This window comes from Nicotiana sylvestris, chromosome 9 (genome assembly GCF_000393655.2).
Source record: "Nicotiana sylvestris chromosome 9, ASM39365v2, whole genome shotgun sequence".
In the NCBI taxonomy this organism is placed as follows: domain Eukaryota; kingdom Viridiplantae; phylum Streptophyta; class Magnoliopsida; order Solanales; family Solanaceae; genus Nicotiana; species Nicotiana sylvestris.
In genome coordinates, this window is record NC_091065.1 from 51,043,508 (window position 1) to 51,051,177 (window position 7,670).

Here is a 7,670-nt window from a genome sequence, read left to right on the forward strand (position 1 = left end):
ACGTTTAGATTAAAGAAGAACTGAAGAGGGCATGATCTTAACTATGAGTGGAACAGATTTGTGGTTAGGATAGGAATATACCTAGTCACCATGCTCAATTAAATATCGTAATCTTAATGCGTTCTTAATAGATTGATTCCACAGAAATATTTGAATAGAGGAGTTGTAATTCGGGAGAATGCTATGAGGGCAATTACTCGATTAATTAGCAACCATGCGTGAATTGCATGAAAGGAAAAGTAAATTAGAGCACAATAGGATTGTCAAGTCGATCACAGCCATGGAATGTTCATCTCTATTGAATTCTCAACAACCATTCTCTGCGTGTTTAATTAGTTAATCGTTGTATTCATTGCTTAGTTATTATTACACTATTAAACTTTAATTGACTCGACTGAATAACAATTTTGGTGAAATTAGTAGGTAGTTAACACAAGTCTCTGTGAGTTCGACACTCTTCTTATCATAATATTACTTGTACGATCACGTATATTTGCGTGTGCGTTTGAGAGCAACAATTTAATAAGAAAGATCAGGAAAGACACATCAAAGCCCAGAAACTACTAAAATAAAAATTGCACAAGACATTAAATAGAGACCAAAATTAGCAAAAAATTACACATCAAAAAACTATTTTAGCAAAAAGTTTTAAAAAAATCACACCTCCACATTAGAGGTGTACATAGGTCAGGTTGGTTCGGATTTTATAATTACTAAACCAAACCAATTGTGTCAGGTTATTAAATCTAAAGACCAAACCAAACCAATAAAACTCGGGTTTTTCAATCTCGGTTTTTCTGGGATTTTCTCGGGTTTTTCGGGGTTTTTTTCCCGGTAAAATCTTCGTATAACAAAACATATAATGTATGCTCAGAATATTTCTTTAATCCTAGTAAGATACAACTATATAAAGTATTTTCCAAGAAAATAATACAAAATATGAGATGTGTCATGGTATTATCCTAAAATATTCAACAATAAAGACAATAAATTTATGTAATATAAATATTGCTAATTAAAAAGTTATAATGAAAATAAACATAATCTAAAAGTACTAAGTCATGCTAAAATAAATAGACTAATAAGGGAGTATTAATTACATGACTAAACGCTAAAGAAAATAAAAATAGGTTATGCATTTTTATCTAAATTATTGCAAAACAAAAAATAGATATTCGATACATTCTCATTCGTAATATTGAATTGAATGTCTTTTGTTAGCATTAGTATTGATTTGATTTTGGTTTGGGCTTTTGTTAGAATTATTTAATTTACTAATATTAATGGCTATAAAACTTATTGGAGCATTCAAAAGTTCTAAGTCCAACCTTGAAATAATACCTTAAAAGATAAAATTATGAAAAATTTTAAGAAATATTTATAAATTACATCACAATAAGTATATTTATATATTAAATATATCTAAAATTTCTATATATGTAATGTCGGGTTGTTTGGTTTCGGTTTGACTTTCTTTAATTAAAACCAAACCAAACCAATTATGATCGGGGTTTTTTTTTCCAACGCCAAACCATAGTCAAGTTTTTTTTTCTCGGTTTGACTCGGATTATCGGGTTGGTGCGGTTTGTCGGTTTCCTTTTTACACCCCTACTCCACATATCAGTTCCCATTAGATATCTTTTTAATTGTGATTGTTAGATTGATGGAAACTAAAAGTGCTCTTTTTAAATAAACTTAAAAAACAAAAGTGCTCAAAGGTATATCAAATGGACTATTTTAGTCTTTACTACCAAATATAAAGGATCATTCTTGTCATTAGGAGATGTTAGAAAAGAGGTTGACGGTAGGAGCATGGGAACTCCCGCGAGTTTCCGACTTTTGAAGAATACCAAACCTTCGCCTCCTTCTTTAATTCATATCTCCATGGCAAGACCCAGCCACAGACTATCCCTTTCCTTCTTCCCCAAACTTCCCAACACCCTCTTCTTTCATCTTCCTCCTAATTTTGATTCTTCTCAAGCAAAGAATCAAAATTCCTCCATGTTTCTTCAATATAAACCCTTACCCACTAGTCAAACCCCATCAACACTACACCTTTAACAACTGTACATTTTTCTCCTTCTTGAAATCGTTTCGACAATTTTAGTTTTTAATCCAAAAAAATGGCCTCAGAGCAAGCTCCGGTTGAGATGCCAGCCAACTTTTCGAAATACACGAAAAGGGTGATGTTGAAAACTATATTAGGACGTACTGATGGTGGGGTTGGGTTAGTTCGTCAGAGTGTAGTAATTGGGGGGTGGGTTAAATCCTCTATGGAGATCAGAAAACAACCTGTAACGCCACCACCAGCGGCTCCTGCTCCTCCGGTTGTGAGTCCAAAAGATGTTACCTGTTCTGAAGTATTTCAATCTCGGATACCACTATTTAGGTCTATTATGAAGGTTTTTGGGGCAGGGGAATATCGTGTACGTGAAAAATTGGATGTTGTTGTTCGAAAGGCGCCTCAGCCCTCTGTCTCAATATTGCAAGTTAGTGATGGTTCTTGTGTGACAAGTCTTCAGGTACATTCTATGATATGATCTCTTTCTGTTTGTCAAAATGTCTCTTTCAAAATGGTTTCTGTATTTGAGGCTCACATGATTCATCTCTCAGGTTCTTGTGGACTCAGCACTAGCGAATCCGTGCCAAGTTATGCCAACTGGAACATGTGTATTAATTGAAGGTGTATTGCAGCAGCCATCAATGCAGGGGAAACATTATGTTGAGCTGCAAGCAGAGAAAATCTTACATCTTGGTTTGGTAGATGAATCTAAGTATCCATTATCTAAGAAACGATTGCCTCTGGAATCTTTAAGAGATTGTTCCCACTTTCGGCCACGGACAACAACGGTGATATTCACTATTACATTTTGCTAGCTTTTTAATTTTCTCATGTTAGGTGCCTCTCTCTTGAATTAATTGCTAATTAAGGTCTTTAGGAGTTTCGTGCACAGTTGAATAAAATTGGATTGGTACTTCATATTAAACCTCTTAATTATGGATCTTGAAACTGGAGTACAATATAATTTCTCAAATCAAACTTGGAACTTCTTTAATCAGTTCATTTTAAGTTATTTGGTGGGCATATATTCCCTTCTTGTAATTTGCAGGTGGCATCTGTCATGCGAATTCATAATTCCCTTACTTGGGCAACTCATGCCTTCTTCCAAGATCAAGGGTTCCTTCACGTTCAAGTACCCATAATTACAAGCACTGATTCTGAAGGTTTTAGTGAGAAATTTCTTGTTACCACTCTTCTTAGCAAGGGGAAAGAGTATGACCAAATTAGTCCCGCCGAAAACGCTGGAGTCAGTGTTGAAGCCATCCGGGCTTCTATCAAAGAAAAAACTAAGAAAGTTGAAGAACTAAGCAGAACTAACAGCAATAAGGAAGCCTTAGTTGCTGCACAGCAGGACCTGAAGAAAACAAATGAGCTAGTATCACAGCTGGAAGCTAGGCAAAAAACAAAATCTGGAATCACAATTGAAACCAGACAATTTGACTTCTCTAAAGATTTCTTTACACGCCAGACTTATCTAACAGTTTCTGGTCGTCTTCATCTTGAGAGTCAAGCCTGTGCTCTTGGAAATGTCTACTCATTTGGCCCCAGATTTAAAGCAGAGAAATTAGAGTCCAAAAAGTCATTAGCTGAGACATGGATGGTAGATGTTGAAATGGCCTTCTCAGAGTTAGAGGTATAACTTCTAGTGTATAATTGCAGGGGGATATTTCCCATGTTTCTCTTGTTCATTACTAAGTTTTGAACTTTTGCCACAATTTCAGGATGCCATGGATTGCGCAAACGACTTTTTGAAGTTTGTATGCAAAAGAATCCTAGACGGTTGCATGGAAGATCTACAATTTGTCTTGAAAAGAATAGACAAATCTGTTATGGAGCGCCTCCAATTTACCATATCAAGTTCATTTGAGAGGATTTCTTATGCCGAAGCCATAGAAATTCTGAGACAGGTAATATTCATTTTGTCATGATTTCTTGAATGTCTGGCAAAATCTTTAAAAATGGGTACTTCATAGTAGTGTAATGGTATGAGAACAGGTTGCTGGGAAGAAATTTCAGAGTAAGATAGAATTGGGAGTTTCTTTGACCGAAGAACATGAAAGGTACCGACTAGTAGCTTTCCAGGATAAATTTGATAAGGGTAAGGCAAATATTTCTCATTAATTTCTTATCTGTGGTTGCAGCTATTTGGTTGATGCGATATATAAAAAACCAGTCATTGTATACAACCATCCAAAAGAACTTAAGCCATTTTATGTCCGTTTGAATGATGATGGCAAAACAGTTGCAACATTTGATGTGATTCTACCAAAGGTAATATAGAAAATTTGATTACGTTGTCTTCTATTACTAATTCACATGATAATAATCCTAGCAACAATCTCCATTTGTAATTAAGCTTAACACCAATTTATCTGCAGGTGGGAGCTCTGATTAGGGGAAGCCAAAGTGAAGAACGGTTCAATGTGTTGAGCTCAAGGTAAAAAATTCACTTTGAATATTCAGATGAATTGCTTTTACCCCTTCAGATATATTGTGCTAATTTGTTCAAGTTTATTTGTTGGCAGAATGAAGGAACTGGGCTTGCAAAAACAGCAATATGAATGGTATCTAGATCTTCGCAGGCATGGCTCTGCCAAAACCTCTGGTTTCAGCCTAATGCTTGAACCTTTGGTGCTTTATGCCACTGGCCTGAATGATGTCAAAGATGTTGTACCTTTCGCTAGAAGTTTCGGCAGAGCCAATAACTAAGTCCTTAAGGAAAAGGATATGCCACCAAATTGATGAATGTATATTCAAAAGCTTGTAACTTGAATACAACAATTTGTAATATATCTCAAGTACATACTAGTACAGCTTTTCTCTGAGCAGACAAAACTTTTGTTGAACTGTCTGCACTGAGCTTGCTCATACACTTGTAATTATTGGAAATGTGAATGTTACTATGAAAACACAAACAAGTAAAAACATTTCAAGTTCTTAATACATAAAGCATTACACAACAACTGACTAAGGTCTCGAAACTTTCATTGTGTAGTAGTTCATTGACACATTGGCTAATTTCTCTTTCGGGTCTAAGGGAAAGAAAAATGGGTAGAGTTCATAACGAACGTAGCAACTGCTATATAGGATACGACATCCTTTCCTGTTTAAGCAAATAGTGGGGAAATTGCCAACTGCTGTGGCCAAGCATTGAGCACAGTCTATCTCGGGTATGTCCCTTGTGCATTGCATCAAGGCATATAGAGTAAGAAAAGGTGATAGTATACTCTTGCCTTTTCCAAGTCCTTTGTTCATTGGCACAATAGCCTCTGCAGTTATTTGATTCTTTAGTTGCGCTAGTTTCTTATTGAAGAAGTTGGTATCAGATACAAAGTCGACATTGTAGTAGATTATACCAGGAGATGTTTCAACTTGTCCCAAAAAATTCTTAGTATTGTACCTCAAGAAGCAAAAGTCATACCAAATTCTGGCATCAGTTTGGTCTGGACAGCGTTTTCGGATCTCCTTTGCTGCGTCCTTGATGCAACTTAAGCATTCATTGCTGCTAATATCTCCTCTGCATTGGTACAGGCCATAGACTAGGTTCGTAGCATCACCATAGGAGGTAGTACTGAAGATATCTTTAGCAGAAACTGATAATAATTCAGCTAACACCTTTCCAATATTTGCTGATGTTTTAGCATTATTGAATTTGGTTGCATCATTGCAAAAATTGCCCAGAGGATCGACAGACACTGCAGTGCAAATGCAGAAGAGAAGTATGAGAAAAAGACTATAGTGTAAGAAAGCCATGTCTTTTCTTGCATTTCTCCCAAGATTGTAGTACCCTTTTTGTACAAGTTGGCAACTGGTTGTGGATGGAGGATGACGTGGAGAAATAAGTTGACTTGGTTGACCTATTATTGCCTCCTAATTTATGAAGTTGGTTATATTCTAATTATCTATAGCATAATAGGTGAAACCAAAATTTAAAGTCAGTGCGTTCAAAGTGATAATAATTTTACTATATGTATACGTTTTAATTCTTTTTATTCATTTTTGCGCACACACAGTTTGAGCCAAAAGTAATGCGATCAGTAGAATTTTACCTATAGAATCCGCCTATGAGGATAAGGTTTTATACTAGTTATCCAAAGTCAGTACTATTAATTAAGTTGTTTGGCTTGTTGGCTGTTGGTATATGATGGCAGTCAAAAAAGGAGGCAAGTCATTGGCATATTATTGACTTCATTGGCAGCACTGTCCACACTCTACCATCAGTTCAAAAGACTGGAAGAGTCGAGGCCCGATGGCACTGAGGGACCACTGAGAAGCTAATCAGGAAAGAAGATATTTTCCACATTATAAAGCTTTTTTCTTCGGTAATTCAAGCCTAAGAGTCAATTATTGTATCCGATCAAGTTAATCAAGCACAGTAGCATTTTTTATTAGTCATTGAATAACTTGCATTATGTTCAGATGCTTGAAATCCAAGAGAAATCTTAAATGTCTGTAGCGAATCAAAATTAAAGGTTTTTGAATTGTTGTTCATAACGGATGTAGCAACTACGCAATAGAGCTCTGCATCCTTGTTTGTACTTGCTAATGCGGAGTTGGATTTGCCAGCGGTGAAATCCACTGCATTGCACCAATGACCAATCCGTTTAAAGCAACAGACCCTTTTTCCAACCCTTTGTTCTTTCGGCAACTGATTTTACCAATTAATCTCCTAGGTTCCTGCCTGTGTTGAAAATGTCAAGGCCTGGTACATTACCATCATTGAAACAAAATAAATACTAGGTGTAACAACAAACATTAAATTTGATGGGTTCAACTTATAAAACTCTTATCACTAAATTCATTGCACTTTTTAAATTACGGTTTCATAATTTAACATTTGTTGAAATTTTAGTAATTTTTTATACATATTATGTTCCTTCTAAATGATGTGTTTAGTTGGACCTATCATTTGTAATTAAGCTCCATCCACCTCTGCAGCTCGTTATCCAAAGAAATTCTAGGTCATGGACCAAAGGGAGCAATACTCATACCAAGCCCTTTGACATCCGCTTGTAGTGGTAGCAAAATGCTTAAAATAAATTAGTTAACCATCCATATTATCCACTAAAAAATGGATTGGATAATAAACTTAAAAACGGGCCAAATATGGATAAGAATCATATTATCCATTTAGAAAATGGATAACTAATGTGTTTAATTTTTACATTTGTAAAACCTCAAATTGTGGGTTCCTCAAGTAGACTAGAAAATCTCCCAAAAGTGATCATATTCAAGAAGTCATGGATAATATGGTTGTTGGACGGGAAGAATATTTAGCATCTGGGCCTCGTCACAAAGGAGCCCAACTTGTGTAAATTTTATTTTGTAGAGTTAATAGTGGATGGGTCAGTAGATTTAGGCCCAAAGTATATATATATTATTTTATACATGTTTTGTAATAGATTTTTCATTCTTTTGGATAGAACATAACAGATTCAATCGAGAAGCTTCCATCTTCTTCTTCTCTTTATTCTCTTTAAACCTAACTGAGATTTCATGGCGATTTCGCAGATTTTCAAGTTTATTATGGTATCAGAGCGAGGATACACGTAGATCTCGCGCACAGCTTTCGTCCGATGGTACCCTCACACGATTTTGTGGATTTTTT

General features: G+C 35.5%; 2 protein-coding genes across 2 annotated transcripts; one reads left to right on the forward strand and one right to left on the reverse strand.

Annotated features, from left to right (window-relative positions):
- The first annotated feature begins 2,035 nt into the window (after positions 1 to 2,035).
- On the forward strand, positions 2,036 to 4,987 carry LOC104220448 (asparagine--tRNA ligase, cytoplasmic 2). The gene is made up of 8 exons (XM_009771321.2): positions 2,036 to 2,522; positions 2,614 to 2,850; positions 3,111 to 3,695; positions 3,784 to 3,969; positions 4,058 to 4,122; positions 4,204 to 4,333; positions 4,441 to 4,499; positions 4,588 to 4,987. Exons 1-8 carry the CDS (start codon positions 2,124 to 2,126, stop codon positions 4,769 to 4,771), a joined length of 1,845 nt encoding a protein of 614 aa, XP_009769623.1. The 5' UTR covers positions 2,036 to 2,123; the 3' UTR covers positions 4,772 to 4,987.
- Positions 4,827 to 5,892, reverse strand: LOC104220447 (cysteine-rich repeat secretory protein 55). Its single transcript, XM_009771320.2, has one exon. It carries the CDS (start codon positions 5,813 to 5,815, stop codon positions 5,030 to 5,032), a length of 786 nt encoding a protein of 261 aa, XP_009769622.1. The 5' UTR covers positions 5,816 to 5,892; the 3' UTR covers positions 4,827 to 5,029.
- Positions 5,893 to 7,670: the final 1,778 nt, after the last annotated feature.